General features: G+C 35.8%; 2 protein-coding genes across 5 annotated transcripts in view; both read right to left on the bottom strand.

Annotated features, from left to right (window-relative positions):
- Positions 1-346: 346 nt before the first annotated feature.
- C4H3orf38 (chromosome 4 C3orf38 homolog) lies at positions 347-15,420 on the bottom strand. The gene is made up of 3 exons (XM_022581068.2): positions 7,016-15,420; positions 3,895-4,133; positions 347-2,419 (listed from the first exon to the last, which is right to left on the bottom strand). Exons 1-3 carry the CDS (start codon positions 7,140-7,142, stop codon positions 1,847-1,849), a joined length of 939 nt encoding a protein of 312 aa, XP_022436776.1. The 5' UTR covers positions 7,143-15,420; the 3' UTR covers positions 347-1,846.
- A 53-nt stretch (positions 15,421-15,473) lies between these two features.
- Positions 15,474-23,936, bottom strand: part of ZNF654 (zinc finger protein 654) — a 91,409-nt gene continuing 82,946 nt past the window's right edge. For 2 of the 4 annotated variants that reach the window (XM_022580533.3, XM_022580674.3), the window contains 2 exons: positions 22,093-22,234; positions 15,474-18,525 (listed from right to left, as the gene is read on the bottom strand). In XM_022580533.3, coding sequence (XP_022436241.1) covers positions 16,054-18,525; positions 22,093-22,234 — 2,614 coding nt within the window. In that variant the 3' untranslated portion in view covers positions 15,474-16,053. The remainder of the gene's footprint in view (positions 18,526-22,092; positions 22,235-23,936) is intronic. The other 2 variants (XM_022580598.3, XM_089910399.1) reach the window with 2 other exon arrangements.

The following is a 23,936-nucleotide window of genomic DNA, read 5'->3' as shown; positions in this document are numbered from 1 at the left end:
CAAAGACAAAATCTACATGCAAAAAAGTCTTTTATACAGTATATAAGCTTCTTTTGCTCATTCATTCACCCATTCACTTAGACATTAGGTCCTACTGTGTGCCCAGCTGTGGGGATTCAAAGGAAATAAAATATAGGTCTAATTCTCATTTGGTCTATTGGAAAGATTTCACATTTTTAAGGGTGATTAAAAGAACATGCAGATTACAGCCTTCCTTGAGCATTACACATTCAAAAATTCAATACTGAACATATCTACAGGTAATTTCTGCCCATCCTGAGCATCTTTGGTATTATTTCTTGATAATAATACTTGACATCAATAGCACAAAGAAAACAGATGGGAATAATTTCAAATTTTATCCTTTACTTTGTATATTTATCGATAACATGCTATAATGATACTTCAAACTTAAAAAGATAACAGGTTTAAATCGAAACAAAAAACTATTCTTACAGCAGAAAAAGGGATTTCCCTTCTTTATTAAGTTCTTATTTTAGGACATATCAATTTGTACTCCTCGTAAGAGGCATAGGACTAAAAAAAAAAAAAGATCAATATTTTCCTCCTGCTTCCAAAATTTTATCAGTTACCCTAGATGGTCATGAGCAGAGTTAAAGTTAAAAAAATTAATATGAACAATACCTCATCACATTTCCCAGTTGAATTTTTTCCAAAGGGGATTTTTGTAAATTAAAATTACTAATTAAATTCAGATTCAGCAAGTAGCTGCTGGGGAATGAGGAATTTAAACTTGAAACCAACTGTGTAACCTGGCAACTTAACCTGGTAACTCAAATCTAGTAAAACAAATTAAGAGGTTAAAAAAATCCTAATAATTTTAATTCATGATGTGGGAGTATATCTCAATATTTTTTTTTTTTTTTTTTTTTTTGGTCACCTCTTCTAAAATCATTCAACAGAAAACACAGTAACTCATTTAAATTAGGAACTGGGCAAACCTTTAAAAAAATTTTCAATAGTATGTTTCCTTTATATGCTATTACAATAAATGCTCTATAAAACTGTTAGCTGAAACTTTAGATAAAGAAAAAAGTCTGTTTTGAGAACAGCACTTATCATTGCCCCAAATTGTTCAGAAAGTGTTGCAGATTTTAAGATACTTAGCTTGGACAACAGCAGATAACTCTGAAAAATGTTCCTCAAATATTTTGAAAGGCAAATTAAATTTTTTTTTACCAGCTAAATTACTGGACTTTTTGTATAAGAATGTCATTCAAGTTTTCTAAAATGAGAGTTTACTCATTTTAGAAAGTGAGCTTACTCATTTACTGAGTTTACAGTAAACATCTCTAAAATTTGTATTTTTTAAGCAATACTGTCATGAGATACATTTGTAAAATTACCCAGATTTAGACAAAAGTAAATGAGAAAATTAAAAGGGGAAGCCTTAAACACTATTAATTTTTTCCCACATGACAAGTACAGATATTAGCAGAATATCCACCAAGTAAAATGAAAATATTAACTGGTTTCTAAGGCACACAGTTAGTTACAACATCTAAAGTGGGATTTATTTGATGAATTGCATGAAGCCTTCAGAACATTTGCTGCAACTCAAGTAGAAAGAGGCAAGTGTTCACATAACATGTTAGTCTGTAGTCAAGAAAGACATTTCAACTAAAATATGTCAATCCCCAAATCTGAAATCACTTAGACATTACTGATGTAGTATTTGGAAGAATTTCTGTATAGAAGATTTTTCAGACTGAAATATAGTACTCAATGCTTCAAGGGCTAGGTAAAATTAGTTCTCTTTTGTTCAACAGTGCCTCATTTCCACTAGATAAAGTTTGGTCTCCAGTCTCACTATCCAATGCCTGCCTTACACTGAGTCATCCTTCACTGGACCACACGAAGTGTTTACATTATAAAAGGCTTCTAGATCACTTGGTTCAAGTGTAATAGCTGGTTTCATTAATGTTCCAGGAGCAAGGGAACTCTCTCCAATAATTCTCAGGTTGATAAATTTGATTTTCCAAGTATTCTCCACAAAAGGGCAGCGGATGAGTCCAAAACTTTGTTCAAAAATGCCCAAACAAGTGTTCTCTCGGTGGACAGTCCCAGCAACTCCAACCATAACTAGACCATGGGGAGAAGCAGCACATTTCAGTCCATGGGAATCTAGGTTGGGACTGAGAAAAAGATATTCTTCTTTCACTAGTGACAGCAGACGAAGGCTCACAATTTCTGCTCCATGGTAGTCTATCACATTTTGTTCAGATGTGTTGTAATAAAACCTAAGCTTGACATCATGCCAGAAGTGCTGTGGCCCCCATTCATCTTGAGGTGGTCCCAGAAGAGGATTCTGAGAATTAAGAAGTTCAAAGAACCAGTGACAGAATTCTTCACCTAATCGATGAAAATCAACCTTTTCAGCTTTTTTATCTTCTTTCTCCTGTTGATTAATAAAACCAATGTTAATTCTTGTATCTATTTACTATCTTGCCTGTTTCATAGCTAACTTTTAAGGTACTAATTATAGCAGAAAGGAAATGAACTACCTGTGAACTCACTGAACCCATCTTGCACAGTAAATTAATTCTCAAAAAGGGGAGGTCATTTTAGAATTTCTCAGCTTAAACTTCTGAAAATTCCTCTAAGAAATTAAGGTTCAAAGTCTCTTAAAATATCAGCATGAATTAAGAGCCAATAATAAGGATTTACATAAGCATTTTCTCTTGATTGTGGCAGTGATTTCACAGGTGTGTTATTTGTCAAAACTTTCAAACTGTATGCTGTAAATGAATACACTTCACTGTGGTATATTTTATATGCAGCAAAGTTTATAATAAACACGTCTTTAAACAGACACTTCTAATATGATTGAAATTGCTTATTTTCTATGATTGGGATTATTTTATATTATTTCTTTCCAAAATGAATATTGCAAAAATACACCTGATAGGCTAGATTTTATTCAACAATGTATTCCAGAGCACAGTACCTCATCTAGGTGGTGAAAGATCTTGTATTTACTGGGCACATGCTATTACTGAATGTACTGGGCACTGTGTTTGGCACTTAAGTGCTATTTCCATCTTTCTCCACAAGCTTTATGACACAGATATTATCGTTATGCCCGTTTTATAAACAAGGCTCACAAAGGTCCTTACTTGCTCATTTACAGCTAGTATACAGCAGACCCTAATATGAAGTCATATCTATATGATTTTAAAGTCAACGTTCTTTTCAGTACATTAAGGAAGGCTTAGAAGTTCCTTTCCTAATGTGAAGGCAAACCTCTCTCACTGTAAAATACCATTAATTCAATGTGGGTATGTAGTTTAAAAACTGCAAGTTACCTAAAGGTTCAATCGATATTTAAATATTCACACAATATTTAAAATGTACAGTGAAGATAAAAAGAAATACGAACAGCCAATGTCAGCTGGAGGAAATTACTAAAACAGGATTTTTTCCTAGCTAACAAATAAAAAAAAAAAAATTAAGTTTCTTTCATGAAATGTTTGCAATTTAATACCAAAGAAAGTCTTCAAAATGAGAAAGGGCTTACAACAGCATTCTTCTAAAGTGGAAAAAAGAAATTGGAGAACCAGAGGCTAAATTAAAATTAAATTGATCCTGTAGTCTATCCATTCTCTTTAAAAATCAATAGTCCCCATTTGATAAAGGGATACAAAACATTTTTTCTCACAAATCAATAGAATATTACATATACATTACTAAATATCAAAAACACTTTGTCTCAGGTGCTTTACTGCTCTTTCTTTAGGATGCAAAAAAAAGAAAGTAAAGCTAAAATTATAAAAAAAAAACCAAAACATTAACCACATCATTCCAGATCTAGGATTATCTAAAGATTTTTACACAGAACTACAGTTCAGGATATGACTATAAGGTCTGTTTTACCTGTTCAAAGAGTCTAATGTCCTCTGTCTTAACTGGCTCTGGCGTTTCCTTCAATTTCAATTGTGACTGCTTTTTCCAGTAATCCTTTGCATGCTGAATAAGATTGTGTTTTTCAGTAGCTGGAGGTATAATAACCCCCTGTGTTGCCAAGTACTTAAATATGATTTCTCGGTGGACTTTTTTACGCCTCAAAAGTTCTTCGACACTTTGACTGTACACTAATATTGCATGAATGGCATCTAAAAGAAAATTATGAAGATTAATAGAAAATCATGAGTCACTTGGAAATTTGTCCAGGGTCAGCAGAAACGCTATCGAATAGTATTTATAAACTCTTGTCATGGCATTATTGCTTTTGTATAAGACGGTTATCATTTCTAAAAACCAGGAAGTGGGGGCTTCCCTGGTGGCGCAGTGGTTGAGAATCTGCCTGCCAATGCAGGGACACGGGTTCGAGCCCTGGTCTGGGAAGATCCCACATGCCACGGAGCAACTGGGCCCGTGAGCCATAACTACTGAGCCTGCGCATCTGGAGCCTGTGCTCTGCAACAAGAGAGGCCGCGATAGTGAGAGGCCCACGCACCGTGATGAAGAGTGGCCCCTGCTCGCCACAACTAAAGAAGGCCCTCGCACAGAAATGAAGACCCAACACAGCCAAAAATAAATAAATTTATTAAAAAAAAAAAAAAAAAGGAAGTAGGTTGTCAAGTTTTGGATTTTAAAAAAATTTCTTTAAACTATAAAGTTCCCCACCTAAAATTCCTTCTTCCTTTCACTTCTCATATGAGATTGTGAATTTAAGCATTTTCTTTTAAAGAATGGTTGTATTTTAAGAAAAAAATTGAATAAGAGAAGAAAAAATTTTAATAAGGTCAATGGAACTAAATTCATTTACAATCCCTAAAATATAGGTAAAATTACAATACTTTTCAATCTCCTCACTCTACAGATAACAAAAGTCAGGGATACATGAAGTATCAACAATCACACTTCTAAGAAGTGGCAGAACCAAGACTCTTAATTTTAAAGAACTTCTATTAAACAACAGACTAAAGATTATTTTTACATATGTGAGGTATACAGAATGGTAATAAAACGAACTCCTATATACACACGACACAGCTTAAGACACAGGAATTGCTGGTATCTTTGAGGCCTCATTTTACCTCTCCCTACTTAATGCTATTCCCTCTCTCTCCTCGCTCACCTCACATGTAGCTACTCTCCAAAATTTTATCATTCTCTCGATTTTCTTTCCTTTTTTCTTTTCTTTTCTTTTTTTTTTTTGGCCACTCTGCCGGGCTTGCGGGATCTTAGTTCCCTGACCAGGGATCGAACCAGGGACCCCCAGTAGTGGAAGCTCAGAGTCCTAACCACTGGACCACCAGAGAATTCCCTCGATTTTCTTTAGAGTTGTACAGCATAACTATGTATCCCTACAAAATATAGTTTGGTATTTCTTTGAATGTTCTATAAATCTAATCCATCAATATATATAGTCTTCTATAATTAACTTTTAATGTTTCTGAGATTACTCTATGTGGCTAGACACAGCTGTAGTTAATTCATTTTCAGAGCTGTACCATAGGTAATTATAGACTATACCACAAGGTATCTATCCTTTTGTTTATAGACTTTTATTATGTGTATCCAATTACAAATACTATTACTTTGGACATTTCCACACTTGTCTCCCAGCCCAGAGGGGCAAGCAGCATGAGCATCACCTGGAGCTTGTTAGAAATGTGGAATTTCTGGGCCCACTCCAAAACTACTGAATCAGAATCTGCATTTTAACAAGATCACTGAGGGACACATAGGCACATTCAAGTTTGAGAAGCTCAGGTAAGTAACCTTCCATTTAAGGAGATAATATCGAACTTGTTTTATTTCCAAAGTACTAGTTCTAATTTACACTCCCCCAGTAGTTATCAACGACATACTTCACAAGATCAACAACACTTGACGTTTTTACATTTAGTTTTTGCCAACTTGGTACATATGAAAGGCACCATGTAGTTTTGGTTTTCATTTCATTGCTTTCTAAAGATGTTGAGTACCTTTCAATATGCTTATTATTTTTTCCTCTCTGAGAAATGACTTCAAATCATTTAACATTTTTGTACTGGGTAGTTTCGTTTCTTGTTTGCTTTTGGATCCACCATCAATTAAATTCAGCAATTTTATCTATTACAATTTTAAATTCACATTCACCAAGACTGTTAGAAGGCGATTAGCATGTAAAATATATAAATGCCAAAGAACTACATTAAGTCTAAAATTATTTTCAGTCTAAATTCTTAGAAATTTATTCACTTAGTGTTCCTGGTTCACTTTCAAATGAATGACCTTAAATGGCGGAAATGTTAAAAGCAGAGAAAGACAGTTTTAAAAGGCAGACTCTTTTGTAGATACTTAAGTCATATGCTAATACAGGAGGCGGACATTTTCTCATTTTAAACTAAAATTCAGCAAATTTAAAATATAACTAGCCAGGTAATATACAAAATCATAAATGCTTAGGCTACTCATTACATTACAACCAGACTGAATATTTATAATCCATGAAATCTACTCTACCAAAATGTTTATTTGGCTCTGAAAGTAATGTAGTCCTAGTACACAGAATCATCTCTGAAAAACTTTGGATCCAAAGAGACATGGATTGATCCTATCTGCTCTTTTATCACAGTAGTTGTTTTACGCAGCACACTGATAAAAAGTGTTTATGATAGATATCCTCCCCCAAGCTTGAAGAAAATGAGCCGCGGCTGACACTCCTCAGCTGATGGAAACTGAAAATGGAAAACACCCTGACTCCCCGGAAATCTTCAAAAAACAAACAAAATCACTATTCACGTACTCTGCATCTTCGAAACAAGCAGCATTTGCCCACAACGTATAATGAATAAAACCTAGAAGCAGCGCCATTTTCAGCGTGCATCTGAAGCAACAGAGCAGCTATAGGGGCCGAGATTCCCGAGGGTTCCGCACAAGCGCAATCCCGGACAGGCTGGGAAGGAGGCCTACCACGGCCTCCACTCACACGCTCCCGCCAGCTGGGGGCCGGGTGAGGTCTGGGGAGGGACGGCCGCCCTGGGGGAGAAGGGTCTACCTTTACCTTGGCGGTCCTCAGGCTGCACCAGGCGGTTGGTGGTGGTGTCGCATAGGGCCATGATCTCGTCGTTGTCCAACAGGCCGAGCAGGTTACGACAGCCCTCCATCTCTGAGTAGCTGAGCCCCGACATCTCTACCCCCAGAAAGCGGGGAGAGGACGCCAATAACTTCGCCCCCTTAGGCCCACTGGGCCGGCGCCGTGGCAACAGGTACCGGAAATGCTCTTCCCGTTGTTCGCAGCCAAAAGGCCTCGGGTATTCCAGAGCCGTGGGCGCGTAAGTGGTCGTTAATGAGGGCACTAAGGGAACGCGGTGCTCCGACCGGTGGTTCCGGGCTCTCGGGGACTGAGTGGAGTCCCACGGATCTCACTTTAGGGAAACTCCGCATTTACACCGGGAACATCGACCTTCCACAAGGGAAAACGAAACCTAAACTCCTCAGGAGTCCCTCCTCCAAAAGAACGCCTGGGGGGCTGCGCAGGGTAGGTGCGCGGAAAGCCGGCAGCGGCCCCAGCGCAAGACAAGCTCCCGTGATGCCGCGGGGCCGGCCAATGGAAGCGTCTCCTCCCCGCCTTTGGGCCGGGACCCCGGGAGCGCTCGAAAGTTCTCTGCGGCCACTTCTGCGTTGGGAGCACCTGTAGTTTGATATTCTTAAGTTACATAGTTCTGTGTTAAAACAATTTGGTTTTGTTTAACATTACACTTGGAAAAGTTAAGGGGAAAAAATCACCTATCCTGCCACGCCTGCCCGCCTTGCAGCTGACTTAAACTCCCCAACAAGCTGCGGTCCGCTGTTGCTTCCCTTCTTATCCTCGCCGGCTTGGCTTTAGGCGAGGCAGTATCACGAATAGTTTAAGGTTGGGGTCTTTGAAAGCCAGATTACCAGGGTTTTATCCCGTCATTTACTAACTGTGACCGAGAGCAAGCTCTTTGGTCTTCCATTTTCTGTCTCGAAACGAATCTAGTAGAGATACCTACCTCATAGGGTTGTTGAAGCGCAGGGAGGGGGTGAAGAACTGTGCCTGGCGCCTAGAAAGAGCCCAGCATATATCAGCTATTGTTACCACTGTTGGTGTCAACATTCACGAGAGGGAAACTTCAGACTTCAACGCGTTGTCACTGGCTTCTGTCTCCTTCCATTGTTTTAGCCATATTTTAGATTTTTAACATTTAATTAGATTATTGCCAGTTAGTAGCTGAAATGTACACACCTGCAGATACAGGTGAGCAGATTTAACTTTTTAAAAAAAAATATCACAGCTAAATAGTCAAAATGAACTGTAAATACAGTCTTTAAAATAAGGCATTCAAACCATGGTTAAACTGATTTGCCAGTGGATGTTATTGGGGGTACCATTTACTCATCAGATACCAATTCTTCATTTGTCATTAAGCGTTGAGTGCCTACTATGCTAGATATTGAAGATTCCGAGAAATGACACAGACCCTCCTTCAAGGAGCTTTTGGGAGTGTTGCAAATAAAGAGATAAGTGCTCACAATACTGGTGTGGAACCAAATGGAAGAAGACATGCCCAACTTTTTCATTCGTTCATTTTTTAAAAATGTGTTTACTGAGCATGATTTGCCAGACACTGGTCTTTATGCTGGGAACAAATGCAAGTCCTTTGGAGCTTGTATTCTAGTAAAAGGAAAAGACAATAAACATAAAAGAAACTATACTATGGCAGGGAATTCTGTGGAGAGAAATCAAAAAGAGAGGGATGGAGGAGAGGATGTTGCTATTTTATACAGGCTGTGAAGAAAGGCTTCTCTAAGTGACATTGAAGGAAAGACCTGAAAAAAGTGAGAAACTGAACCACAGAAGAGTGTTCTAGGAAGAAGCAAAAGTAGAGGTTCTGAGGAAAGAACAGAGTGCTTGGCATGTAGGAAGGAGGCCGGGAGGCTGCAGCAGCTTGTGCGAAGAGGAAGCAGTGACTGGTGAGGTTGGAGTTGTCAAGATTGATCTAGAGCAGGGTTTCTCAACCGTGGCACTAACATTTTGGGCAGGATAATTCTTTGTTGTGGGTCTGTCCCACAACATTGTAGGATGCTTCAGCATCCCTGACCTCGCCCCACTAGATGCCAGTAGCACCTCCTCCCCCCTACCAAAAATACCTTGTTCCTCAAATGTTTCCTGGGGTGGGGGGTGGGGAAAAATTCCCCAAGTTGAGAACCACTGATATAGAACCACTTGTCCAAAAGTGCTTTCTGAGATGAAAATATTCTGCATCTGAGCTAATACAGTAACCATCAGGCACATATGGTTATTGAACTCTTGTAATGTGGCTAGTGCAGCTCAGCCGGTGAATTTTAAATTTTATTTGAATTTTAATTAAATTTTAATAGCCACTTGTGGCTAGTGGCTACTGTATCAGTACAGTCTAGAGTTTTGCAGCCCATTGTAAAAACTTTGGCTTTTATCTTTTACCTCTCTCTGCATTTCCTTTTATTCTCTCTGTCTCTCACTCCAGACCAGTCAGTGGTTCCCTTGCTATTTTGTTCCTTAAACTTGCCATGCAGGTCCTTGCCTCAGACCCTTTGCTCTTGCTATTCAGCCTAGCACATTTTCCCCTCAGATATGAGTGGCTCTCGTTCCCTTAACTTCATTCATTACTATCCCTGCTCAACAGTTATCAAAGAGGTGGTATCATCATATTTTATCATCATCCTGTTTAAACACCACCTACAATGCCATGCTTACTTACTTTCCCTACTCACTTAATTTTTCTCTATAGCACTTATATTGTATTTTTGTCCCCCCTCCCTACCACCCCCCCGGTAGAATGTAAGTTCTGAGATTCAGGGATTTTTATGTTTCTTTTTTATTATTTTTTTTTCAATTGTCTGTTACAGAGGCTGGCACATAGTAGGTATGCAATAAATATTTGTTGAATGAATGAATTGTAAAGTCATTGGAGGATTTTAAACTGAGGAATGGCATGATCTGACTTGTTTCAAACAGTATCATTTTGGCTGCTGGTGTCTAGAACAGACTGCCAGAAGGGCAACGGTAGAGGGAGGGAACCCAACTAGAAGATTAATACAGTAGTCCAGGTGAGAGTGAAGGACACGATAATGAGTCAGGGATGATTGCAAGGATTTGGTTTGGGCAACTGGAGTTGCCGTTTACTGAGAGGAGGAAGACTGGGAGAAACAGGTTTCAATAGAGAAATCCAGAATTGTCAAGAGATTAGACTTTCTGGAGAGTGTGGTGATGCCCAAGAAGATAAAGCAAAGAATGAGGAGTGGGGCGGAAAAAGAATTACAGGTAGAGGGAGCAGTAGTGAAAAATGCATGGAATAAAACAGCATGGCTGTTTTTGGCTGGAACCAAGAGAAAGTAAAATCATTAACAGGAAGGCCTCAGCTCCCTTCAGGAGCTTAATTCTTAACCTTGCAAGAACGGCTCTCCCCTTTTAACAGATGTGGAAGTCTGAGCTCAGTGGGATACACTTAATTGCCTTAAAACTATCATGCTGGAATTTGAATATAGCTGATCACACATCTTTGAGCTGTTTTCATTAAATTACATTGTGGTAGTTTCAATCACTGAATACTTTGAAAAAAGTTCTCTAGATTAGAATGGTTTTGGGGTATTAGATCTGTTAGAATATCCATTCATTCAACAGTAGTTATTTAAGTACCTATTAATAGGGGACTTCTTTAAATGTCCTGGAAATTGAGTTTCTAAGGCTCTATAAATTTAATACTTTATGAAGAAACTGGTTGCTTTATATCTGTGGTTTTCAATCCTTACCTGGAGGACTTGTTAAATGACAGATTGGTCCCTCACCTGATCAAAAATTTAGCATTTCTTTCTTTTTTGAGGGGGGGCGGCGGGCACGCCTCACGGCTTATGGGATCTTAGTTCCCCGATCCCTGGGGACATGGCAGTGAAAGCACAGAGTCCTAACCACTGGACCGCCAGGGAACTCCCCAAAATTTAGCATTTCTAACAAGTTCTCAGGTGATAGCGATTCTGCTCTTCTAGGGACCACACTCTTAAGAATCACTGCTAGTAGAAGAGAATGGAACATCAAACAGCCATGTCTGTACCAGACTTCATCCTTTGTGAAATCACTGATCCTTAGGCAAGACTAACCCTCTCCATCTGGATATATTAGATCCACTCATGCTGTACAATTTGTAGGGAAAACTCCATGGCAGAATGGAAACTGCATGGCAGGATTTTAGGAGGAAACATCCGACTTTTCAGTTCCACCTCTCCATTTACTAGCTGTGTAACTAGTCAAGTTATTTAATCTTTCTGAGCCTTGGTGTCTAAAAAGCATTGTTCATATCTACCTTTGGGTTGTTTTAACAGTAAGAGGTAACACATATAAAGTAACCTGGTATACAGTAATTTCTTCTCCAGTTGCAGCACCCATAAATAAGGCATGAACCTCTCTCCCTTTAGTTTTTATTCCATGTAATATTGGATCGCCTCCATTTTAAATATTGATATACAGCCCAAACTTCTGGCCTTGTTATCAGTTGATTCTTGAATTAGTATGGACCTTATGCTATGAAAGCAATCTAATTTATCTTGGAAGTGTATTTAATATTTGATTGCTTCCCAGCATTTCTCAAATTTCAGAAAAGAAAAAAATGGAAAGTCTAGATAACCCCAATAACTTTATCTAAATACCTCAATACATTTATTTAATAGTCTAAGATCATATGACCATAAATCATAGTTGGAAAATTCTAGATCTCAGCTCTAGAATGTTTCAGTAATTTTCTCATAGTTTTTCAAAGCATAACATTTGTAATATGTGCAAATCACCGTAATTAACACAATATCTGTTCTTTCATTTGCAGTGCTCATCGTATCAGAGTTTCTCTCTACTTCAGCCCCAAGCTACAAGTTATAGCAAAAAGTGTAGGAAGTTTTCCTTTGTTAGTGAGCCAAAAAAGTAGAGCCCTCATGCCCAAGGACCCCACTTTTAGATACAGATTACTAATTGGTTTGAACGTTTTCCCATTGAAATACTTTTGTAGGAAGTAATTTTCATAATTTACATCTTATTTCAAAGCGACTTCACAGTCTTTAAGTTCCACCAGAGGCTCTTCATCTCTGAAAAATTACCAGTGCAGATCAGTCCATCCACTGTCTTGGAGAGTTCTGATATTTGTTTTCCACCTACTAAGTTTCCAGAGGGTACTATTTCACACTGAAACCACTTACCTGAAATGACTTTAGTAACCAGTGTTCTATCAACTTGTAATTCCTGCATATGGACATTAGTTTAAATAATGTCAAAAATATCTATTTTGTGTAGACTTTTAGAGTTTTCTATGTTCTTTAAAATCACTCAATAACCTGAATATGGTAATATTAACTGAAATACCTCAGTCTCTTATGAAACGTAATAGAAATTTCTTATTTAACATACACCTTAAGCCTAATTCCTTTTGAAGTAATGTGCTACATAAAACTGAACAACTTCATTACCAACAAGGACAATGTTTTATTGAACAAATCTATGTACAGTACAAAAAATTTCTTGAAATGAGACACTGTTGATTTATTGCAGTTCAATGGCTCAGTTTTAATTTGTACTCTTATAAAATGCAAAGTAAAATAATTTAATGTTCAACAAGGAAGCACAAATTTCCTTTCTTGCTGAATCTGTAATATCTTTCACATATTAACAATTCCAAAATGCATATGCAGCATTTAGTCATTCTGAAATGGTGTTTTACAGTACCAAATAAATTAAAAAATAAACACTACCATCCCTTTTAGGTTTTTCACCCATACTACAGTTTGAACCAAACATGAAAGGAGTACAGCTGAACCTTCAAGTGTGATTTGAAAAGAATCACAAGTTCAATGTTATGTTATGTTTTCATTATATAATTGGTGATTTTAAAAAAAAAAAAAAAAAAAAAGAATATGACTGAAGCCCAAAGTACCAGTGCCCCTGTCCACGAAGGTTCTCCATTTCTATCTTCTCCATAATATCTGAGCAGCAAAAATTCAGATTTGCTATTTTTTTTGACCTTACTGAAACATAGCAGAAAGTTAATATTTAATGTTTCAAAGGAAATTTTTATTTGAAAATGAAGGATGGAAACTTGGTCCACGTAAGATAAACACATCCTTAAAATAGAAGGAGTAGAAAAGAAAAAGAGAAGAATTTGAGGAATAAGAAGAAAGCTTCCTTGTCTTCTGAATTCCACATTGGAACTGTTGGAAGTTTATGCACCCCGTAAAAGCAAAATGATGTAAGTTTATGTTTTATAAGGCATACATAAGAAAATGTACACATTCTTTCAATAGCAATTATTTGATAAGTATATAAAGAGGTTAGAACAATGTGGTCAAATAGAATTTTATAAAACATTCCTTGATCTAGTTATGTATAAACCAATTTGATCTCAGTCTTTCAGAAAGTTTTCCCTTACCAACACAAAAGTAGAAATAAAACCTCAAAGACAAAAAAATAACAAGTGGAATATGTTTAAAACATCTTGGTATGAACTGCAAAATGAATGAAAATAAGTTGCAGACATGGATTTATGTCAATAGTTACAACTTATAAAAAATAAAAAGTTAAAAATGTGATAAAATGTTAAGCTGTGATTTTAAACATCTGGAAAATGTACAAAGCAGAAATATTTTAAAATAACTTCATTGTCCATATGAACTAGTTTCCAAATACTTTTTATTATATGATGTATTTTAGACTGAACTGAAAAAGAACTCAAGTATTATATTTTTAGTATCAGGAAGTATGGAAAACATTTTTTTCTTTAGCTGACCTTAAAGGATTTAAAAACCTTATCGAGTTGTTTACTTATGTTTTTAAATGTAAATTCCACAGCCTAATGTAGGCTACATAACAAAACAAAAACCTGATTTGATTGATATGGACTTATGACTATCAATTGCATAGTAGTGAATGCCTATGATAAATAAACTAATAAAATTGGGTAGTTTTTTAGATATCTGATTTATCATGACCTGGAAATCCTAATTTAATAAAGCCTGGATGCTACCCTGGAAGAAAAGTCACACTTCCTTAGTGACTTCATTCAAGAAGCTTTAATATCCAGAAATTTATAATAGTAGGGTCTGATGAGATTATATACTTTGAACAAGAATGTATCAGTTGGAATAACTGGAATATCTGGTTGACATTGGTACATTAATAGCTCTGTTTTTGAAGAATTTGCCTTTGCATTTTTGTTCATTTTACCCCTGCTATAGATTAACACACTGTTAGGTAAAAGGAAGTCTTTAAGCTTCCTCTTTTAAAGACACGGAACACATCTGAGAGGGTATTTTTAAAAACCTTTTTGTTTTAACGATTTATTGACTATTAAGTTAAAATCTTCCTTAGGAAAATTACTGGTCATCAAAGAAAATAAATGCATCAATATATCTTACTGTGTTCTTGCTGTGCAAATTTTTGTGTAAATATTTCTTTTTATATATAAAAATTACTATTCAGACCAAATTCATCAGAAATAAATAAGAAAGCATAAGTAATATGGCTTATTTTAGAATTAACTCTCCTAATTGAATAAAACCAATGAATTCTTGACCGGATTCTTAGCTGCATATTTTTTTTTATAGTCAGTTATTTTTATAGGACTGTACTTAGATAACTCACATTAATGTCTAAAGGACCTTACTATGAATCATCAAGCAATGTCCTAACACTACTCTATATACAAACAGAAATATCCCAGTGTGTTTATACCATTATTCACATTGAAGAATTTGCAATTCAGTGTTTTCTTTCAACTAAGATAGCCTTTAATGGTCTTAGAGCCTCCCATCTCTTCCCAGAGTTACTGATAGTATGTTTTCTATTGACGCTGCTGCCTTTTAAATATAACTCATTGGTATTATAAAAATGGAAAGTGGAAGGTTCTGTCAAGAGCTTATTAGCAAAGCACTGTTGTTTTGTCTTCTTTTGTTTGTTAATTTTAAATGCTGGTATGTCATTCATTGAACTTTGACCTAATCAATCATCTGGAAACAAGGTACAATCTTTTATAGCTAGTATGGTGATAAATCGTTTTACTTTCATCTTATCAATCAGTTTCTAAGTAATAATAAATCAAACAGAAATGGTTCCTTAAAGCATGTTTGACCAGAAAGGAGGACATAATCTGATTAGGCATGACAAGAAAACAAACCCTATTTGTGGAATACTTTTAAGTTGTTTATTGTAAACCACCCCCCCCTTTTTTATAATGGGTTTTTCCCTTTCTGTAAGGCCATAGCTGGTTATTCTTTTTGACTAGTTGCCTGCATATGTTTCTCACATAAGCGAAACTGAACATGCTGCTATTAATCATCATCGACTTCTTAAACAAAATGTGGTTTTTCTGGATAACTGGTACTTTGGGAGTTTTGTAATAACCCTTTTGGAGTCTAAACCAGCACATCTCCTCTGTGGGTTCATTCTAGAAAATGTGCTTTGTCTTTATCTTTAGTAATCCAAGACCGCTCTAAAATTAAGGCCATCAGGGAAATAGCAAACTGATGATGCATTTTCTTGTAGTGCTTTTTGCACACTACTGCTTGATCGACAGATCGTTCTGAAACATTTTTATCAGGCACCTGTAAAACAGAACACGTCTGTTAATTCATATTTATAGATGTTCATCTAGTATTCTAAGTTAGATTTCCTGTTTATTTATACCTTTACTCATTTAAAGAATATTAATATTAGTAGAAAGGCAAGCTCTTCTTTTGCTCAGTTTTATTTTTCAATTATTTTCTGGTTCTTTCTTATTTTTGTTTTTGTAATGGAGGCTCAACTTGGTTTACATTTCTGGCATGCAGATGAAAAACATTTCCATCATAATTACTTTGTTTTTAGATCTCTTATTACATAAAACTTGGAATGAAGAAAAGCCTCAGATACAGTTAAAGAGTATGATCCAAAAGTATGAAAAAACTGTGTTCAAGTTCTGGCTTCCACAAGTTCACAGGTGTATGCCTATGCAAATTACTTGTGAATGTCAGTTGCTTGATCTATAAAACAGGAATAGTGATAGCACCTCATGGTGGCTGTATGGATTAAAGGAAATAATGTATGGGGTAGTGCTTTATTATCTGTGTTATATAAATGTTAATTTTTTTAACCTTACAAAGATCTATGGCATTTTCTATTTCTACAGATATACCTGCTGAGAAGACAGAAGACTTACTTTCATCATCTGAATCAAATCCAAAGAGTGTCTGACATTTCTTTTGTGCAAGGTGAGCCTCAAGTGCTTCTGCATTACAGTAGGTGGTCAGGCATTTGCCACATCTTAATCTTTTCACTGATTTTTTACAAACGTTATCTTGATCAGAACAGGCATCTACCCTATCAGTCAGAAATTTTCTGCGTTTTGGCATACTAAGGTACCGTTCATCAAGGTAACTGGGAGGCAATGGTCTGACATATGGCTTTGTTAAAATTAAGCCATATGAAGTATGTTCACTCGTCTGATTTGGTTTGGAAGGTGCCTGAGGTACTGGCAGGGTACTGTGTTCTTGTGGTACAACACTAGGTAAAATGGAACCGTTTTCTGTCCTGATTCTATTTGTATCAATTTTCAAAGCAGGATCTGAGGAAACTAAAGGTGTTTGCTCTATTCCACTGTGTCCATTGACTAAATCACTAATACAATTATTTTCAGAATTTGGCTCTATGTCAGGCATCTTTTGGTCTGTCAAGCTTATATCAGAAACAGTGTGATCAGAATGTTCATTTCCATTCTGAACTAAACGGTCTTTCTTTTCCATACTTTCTATACATGTCTTTGGTTCTGTAGGATCTTTCCTTGATTTGCTAGTAGAAACTGGTACACTAACAGTTTGTTTCTCATTACTAGATGAGTCTTTTTCCTGATGATTAGATTTTGAGTCTGTAAGAACATCCCAAAGAACTGCTTCACTTGGTTGTGCAGATGATTCTGGTGTTTTACTTAAATAGTGCTGAGCTTCATGTTCATATAGTAGAGGAAGATCTTCAAAAAGCTCATGGCATTCTGGAAAACTACACTGAGCTTGAAATATCCTGTGACTTTTTGTGTGCTGAGCAAGTTGGATTGGCAGCTTAAATGACTCATTGCAATTAAAATGCAAACAAAAGTACACATTTGGATAGCTGTGTCTATTAAGGTGATCTATAAAATGTTGAGAATCTTCAAACTGCCTTTGACAAAATTTGCATTTTCCTTTGCTCCACTTCATTACTGTTTGCCGCACATTTAAATCAGTTGGATGTACAGTCCTTGCATGCTTATTTAGAAATCCAATTCTTTTAAATATCCTGACACAGCCAAGAGCGGGGCACTTAAAGTTTCCTTCTTGATCTGTCGCATATATGTCTTTTGGATGGCACACGGTTCCATTGATTTTATGAAGTACTGAAGTTTCCTGATTCAAGTCGTAATCATCTTCTTCATAATCACCTTCTTCGTCTTCTTCCTCCTCATAGTCATCCACACATACGGGTAATGGCTCTGAGACATTATTTAAAGAAGTATCAGGATTGCCATTTTCAGTAATATTTTCAATAACATCTTCCGATACACTTCCTGGAATTTCAATGAATTCACCCACATGTGAAGGGATGACATCTTTGTTTCCATCACTGGAACGGGTAATAGTCTCTACTTCCAAATCCTTATTATCAGACTTCCCATTTTCAAATGAAATGAAAGTATCAGAACAATTTATTTCTTCCAAAGCAGGATTTTCCTGATCCTCCTGTTGAGCTGCAGCAAGTTGCTGTCTCTGTATTTTCTTAACATGATTCTTTAAATGCTTCTGCATAAGTCCTCTGTTTCTAAATTTTCTACCACATATCACACATGAAAAACTGCCCTTTTTCTGATGAGCCTGCGCATGCCGTACAATGTGACCACCTAGAAATTCCTTGTTACATAACATACACCGATGCCTTGGGACATTGTGATCTACTCTGGAAGCATTAAGAGCTGTGAGGTTTTTCTTTGCATTAATATGACCTTTTGGTTGCACTCCAGATATATCATCAGGATCAAGCTCTCCAGTGCTCTGATCTGTAAGAGAGTCAAGTCCTTCATCTAAACCTTGCTGTTCCACTGCCTTTTTTACATTACCTGTAGAATTTTCCAGTGTACTTTCATTTAGAAATCTAATTGCTGATTTATCACTCAGTAACGCTACACAGTTTTTCTTAATCATTATGAAGTTCCAGAATTCAGGATCAAAAAACAATCCCTTTTTCAAAATTGGAAGTAATTCAAAACGAACACGATTTTGAACACTACTTGTGCCTTCATTATATTCTTCATCTGGACGTTTGTAAAGCTCTTCAACAGTATGATAAGCTTCCAAGGAGCGCTCAAGAAAAAATATTGAGAGTGCACAAATCCTGAGGATCTCCAAATCATTTGGCAAAAAATGTGCAATTGTTTTATAAATTAGACATTTAGTTTTGGGATCATCATGAAGGTCTAGCTGTAGAGCACAACCACATATTTCAACACAAATTTGTAAGCCTTCTTCTTCAACCTGTAAAAAGAAAAATATTACTGCTACTTCTTAAAAAAAAATTATTAACACTTACTAGATTATCCTTTTAAAATACTGGGTTGGCCAAAACGTTCCATAGCACCGTACGGAAAAACTCGAACAAACTTTCTGGCCAACCCAATACAACTCTGAAATGAAAGCTAAATAAACAGAGTATTCTAAATGTGCAATTTTCTTCAATGGGTAGCCATGTTTAACTACTTTTTAATATATAAATAAATCTGTTTTAACTTGAGAATAACCTGGAAAAGATAGTATTTTAGCTTCCAATTTATTTAATTTTCAAGTCTGACAAGCCCTACTGACCATAATACAAAATGCTTCATAACCTTATGGTTATTAAAATATAAAATGCTTCATGAACTTATGGTGATTCAAGTTTCTTACATATCTAGGCCCCTGTTTTAAGGTACCAATCTTACATTCTGTGGCAGAAGGGTTAAATTATATGTATTTAAAAACACAGTTATCAATTTTTTTTGTTTTGTTTTTGCGGTACGCGGGCCTCTCACTGTTGTGGCCTCTCCTGTTGCGGAGCACAGGCTCCGGACGCGCAGGCTCAGCGGCCATGGCTCATGGGCCCAGCCGCTCTGCGGCATGTGGGATCTTCCCGAACCAGGGCATGAACCCGTGTCCCCTGCATCGGCAGGCGGACTCTCAACCACTGAGCCACCAGGGAAGCCCAGTTATCAGTTTTTGATGTTAAAAAAATACTAAAGTAAAAACAAAAAGAACTGCTTATGGAAACTCTTTCATAAAGCTGCACTAAATAATATTACTTATTGTACTTATTAAGTAACATTATTAATCCAAATAAGGGGAGAAGTGTAATCCACATGAAGAAGGCAATTATAAACTTTCCAAATCTAATAAGGTATCAGAATAATGAACCTACTGGAAGTTATCTGAAAAGTATTCAAGCTTTGAAACTTTGACTGATGACTCAAAGATAACTGCATCAGCTTTTAGTTGGGAATTTGTTGTCTATCCACCTTAATTCAAGTTATAAATAATGCCTCTAGAATGACCTAAATGCTTGTTTGAATAGAAAGAGATAAAATAATAGTATGTCTTTAACAGTTGTGTCTGTGTATCATATTGCCTGCATATGGTATATTACAGATGACAGGGAGGAACACTACCTTGCCAGCCTCATGTCCTCTGAGTTCCTTATGTGCTATGCAACCCTCACTTACAGTTCCACAAGCAGAACTTAACTCTGCATATCACTTTACCTCGCTGGTAAATTCCTACCCATCTCCTATTCATTCTTTGAGAATCAATTCTGCCTTGAAAGTTTTTCTGATTCATTCTGGCCCCTACCTTGGGGTAGAGTTAAAAACATTCTCTATTCTTTCCACTGAGAATAATTTATACTTATTTCTAAAAAGCATGTAATATTGTTTTATAACTGTCCACGCCCCTACTTCTTGACTTGGAATTCGTAAATCACAGGGACAGTATCTCATTTTTCGTATCCTTCTGTGGTTAACATAGGAGTTGACATACAGTGACCTTTGAATAAATGTTTGCAGAATGAATGAGATCAGATAATATTCCACTGATTTAGTCTCCTATAAATCCACCATTTCCAGCTTGGAATCCTTTTTCTGAATTCAAATTTCTTATTTCTATAATTGTCAGTTACAAAACCTACCTAGATTTTCCAGATATAGCAAATTCAAATCCACTGCTTCAAAACAATTCATTCTCTTTGTTCAATGTTCTATCTACATCCTCTCTTTTCTCATGAAATTATAATGTACTCACAGTTGCTGAGGTTTAAAAATTTCAGGATCATCACAAAAGGGAACAGGCTACTTTCTTACCTGAAAGCCTTTAACAATTCCAGTATATTTATGGACTGACATTTCAATTTTTAGAGTAGCATTCAGTCCCTTTAGGGCTACCCGCAACCCCATAGAAGCTAAACTCTTCGATTAGTTTCGTCATCCACACACTTCCCCGTTTCTGTGCCACCCTATTAATGCCACTGGACAGCTGTGAGAACCAAATAATAAACTGAGGAGAAGGGGCTCTGTAAACTACAAAATCCTCTACAAATATTAGTATTATCCTCCTCTATCATTTAAAACCCAACTGAAAGCATCTTCCTCTGTGAAGGCTTTTCAGATATGCTATCTGTAATGTCTCCTTCTGAACTCACACAGCATTGCCTGTGCCTCTTAGCACTGAGGCGTGTGAATGATCTATTCCATCAGATAAAAATGTTTTTAATAGTATAAGAAATTAAGCACATTTTAAATATTTATTTCATCTTTGAATTTTTCCTCTTATCATGTATTCTTAGGTTGACCACACATGTGAAAACGAGAAAGCTCTATGATAATTGGCTGAACTTCACCTATATTGTAAATTTTCTATAACAAAGTCTCTCGATTTTTGGTACAAATGAGAATCATATGTTAAAAAAACAGAGATAGATAAATATTTTTTAAGAAGTTTTACAGGTAATTCTGATGTACTTCAAATATTAAGAAGTATTCTATAGCATAGTTTGTTTTTTCTTTGTTTTTTTTGGTGGGGAGAGAGGTTAACTTTGACAATGCATTTAAATGACATTTCACTCTTTAATAATGAAGCTATTAATGCAGTTAGCAAATAAATAGGAAATAAAACAAAACCAAACCCTCTGATATAATGCTTTTTATCACGGGAATATGATCACTACATGGTCATACATCTAATGAGTGATGTGATAATGAATGTAATAAATGCATAAATATGTAAAAAAATTAAAATATATTATTTAATGGATGCCTCTTTATATATTTAAAAGTAACCCACATAAAGATTCAGTTAAATGGAGCTACCTAAAATGTAAGGTAGCTTTATCTTTCCTATCTTTGTACTCAAAGTTCTGTTAATACTTGAGGAGAAAAAGTAAAAGGATCTGTAGGATCTACTTTCATGTCTATGTAAGAATCATACGTAGAATTGTACTCACTTGCCAGTGGCCCATGAAAAACTTGCTTCAGAACTATTTTTAAAAACAGGTAATGGGTTTTTACTATTATTTTAAATAAACACTTTAAAAATTTGTCCTTAGGTTTCAAAAATGTCTCAGAATTCATTATTCCTTTTTACCTAAACACCAAACGTAAAAACTATGAAGTATTTCTCTATGATGGTGAACAGGTATTAGCTATAGTTACAGAAAGTTCATTTGCAAATTAGTTAAGATTCTACATACAGGACTTAGAATAATGTTAAAAGGGCCAGGCTTATTTAATTATAAGAAAAGAGATAATAGCTTCTTATGGAAGCAGTTCCCATACTAAACTTTATGTAACACTAAATTTTTTTTCTCTTTTTTTCAGTTATTTTCATTTATGCATACTATTTGCACCATGTTGGGAGTTTGAGGTGGGGGGGGAGGGGAGGATATAATATATGGAGAATGCCTTAAAATCCTCCTTTTCTTCAATTACATGATCAAATACATTTTACCACAAGAGATTCAAGTTTCAGTGAACTGTCATTTAAATTTAATTTAAAATGAAGGGATAAATATATACTATTTACCTCATCTTTAATGATTTTCATGAAAGGAAATATGACTCTCACATTAGTTGCTGTTCTTAAAAGCTGGTAGCATTGATCTACAAAAACTTGTTTTGAAGGATTAGACTTTAGCTGAAGTTTACTCCATATGAAAATCAACTCCCTGTAAATGAGAAAAAAAGAGAAATATCAAAGATACAGTTTATTCAAATACAGACATTAGCTGTCTTTCCCTGATTCTGTAGTGCCCTGGCTGGGATGTATACAAAGTGGGTGTAAATGGATATTAAGTTAACTTCCAGGCTACTTCCACTACCTATTTGGGATTAATAGAAGCTAGGAGAAAAGGTGAGATTAGAAATTGCAATTTGCTGTATGGAATGCATTCTAATTATATGCCAACAAACCTAAGGCATCTCTAGTACTTGATCAAAACAAATTCTAATCTCAGTATACTAATATTAATGATATTGCTTAAAAAATTTAACTTTGACCTTTAATTAATACCCACTTGCAAATTTATAAATCAATGTTGTAGAATTTCTGCAAAGAATGGTTCATACTTTTCAATCTATTAAGATACCAAAAGTACTACAGATTAAAAGTGTAAGTATATTATAGTACTGATTCTGAAATTTTGTTTTATATCATCTACTCTTCCATTAAGATGTAGTATTTTAAACAGACAAGCTATGGACCATTTAAAGTGTTTCACAGGTAGACTCTTTTCTAAAATATGGCCAAGGTTATTAGATGAACAAGGTAGGAGCAGTGGGTTTTGAGGCAAAGGAAATCATAAGATATAATTGTTACATTTGGATATCACATTTTAGCAAATTAGAATTCCTTGAAAAGTGTCATAAAAGTTACATAAAACATCATAATCTAAAATGTATTAAAATAATTGATGAAAATGTTTAAAAAAAAAAGTGATATACTGAGAATGTACTTTGAACCCAGCACATACAGCTATTAAATCTAAGGACAGCTTGACTACTATCATGAAGGTATGCATACTCTATTTACAGAGACAACACAGAACACAAAACAAAAAATGATGGCAAGCAACACAATAAGTAAAACCAAAATTCCTCTTCTATTTCACACAAGCTGTGTGGGTGTTCCTAAGCTTTCGTCCACCACTCACTTTTTTTTGGCACACATATTCCTTTGGAAAGCTCACCAGGTTTCACACCATGTTCCCAAATCTCTAGCTCTGACTTCTTTCCCACTTTCTGTAACTGGGTATTTCAACTTAGATTGGTTTCTATCACTTTAATCCATTTAGAACAAATCAAATTCCTGCAAAATTGATTACCTTTTCCTAGACCAATGACACTAAACATTTCTCTAACCTGTCTGGTTCTAACCTGCTGGTTTTTCATAGTCTTTATATTTTTATTATATTTTTGCCCACAGTTATATCATTCTTTCTCAATGCTACCACGTTAGGCCCTTTAATTTTCCATATGTACTTCTATAGGAGTTGCTAAACTGATCTGCTTCCAGCCTCCCAGATTATTTCATTTAGTACTTGTTCAATATCCCTTGTGGTGTTAAAAGCAACAGAAACATGGGCTTTGGTGTCAGAAGGATCAGGATTTGAATCCTGGGCATTCTCCTAAGTTGGTTTCCTCAGTGTCAGTTAATGTGCTTCATTTATTCTCACTTTTTGTTGTGCTGATTGCTCTACTTGGAAAATATTTATTTCTAAGATAAGCTTATCTTTCAGAGTCCATATCAAGTGCCTCTTCTTAATGCAAATTTTCATGAATACCCCAAACTTAAAGTGATAACTACTTCAGAACAGATCTTATCTCTCTTACTGGTTTAATGCCTTTCATATACTTCCTTGTTTATAAGTC

Source organism: Delphinapterus leucas, chromosome 4, assembly GCF_059928025.1.
Source record: "Delphinapterus leucas isolate spDelLeu-1000000601 "Yukka" chromosome 4, BTC_Dleu_Yukka2, whole genome shotgun sequence".
Taxonomy (NCBI): Eukaryota; Metazoa; Chordata; class Mammalia; order Artiodactyla; family Monodontidae; genus Delphinapterus; species Delphinapterus leucas.
This window is presented reverse-complemented; position numbering and strand designations above follow the sequence as displayed.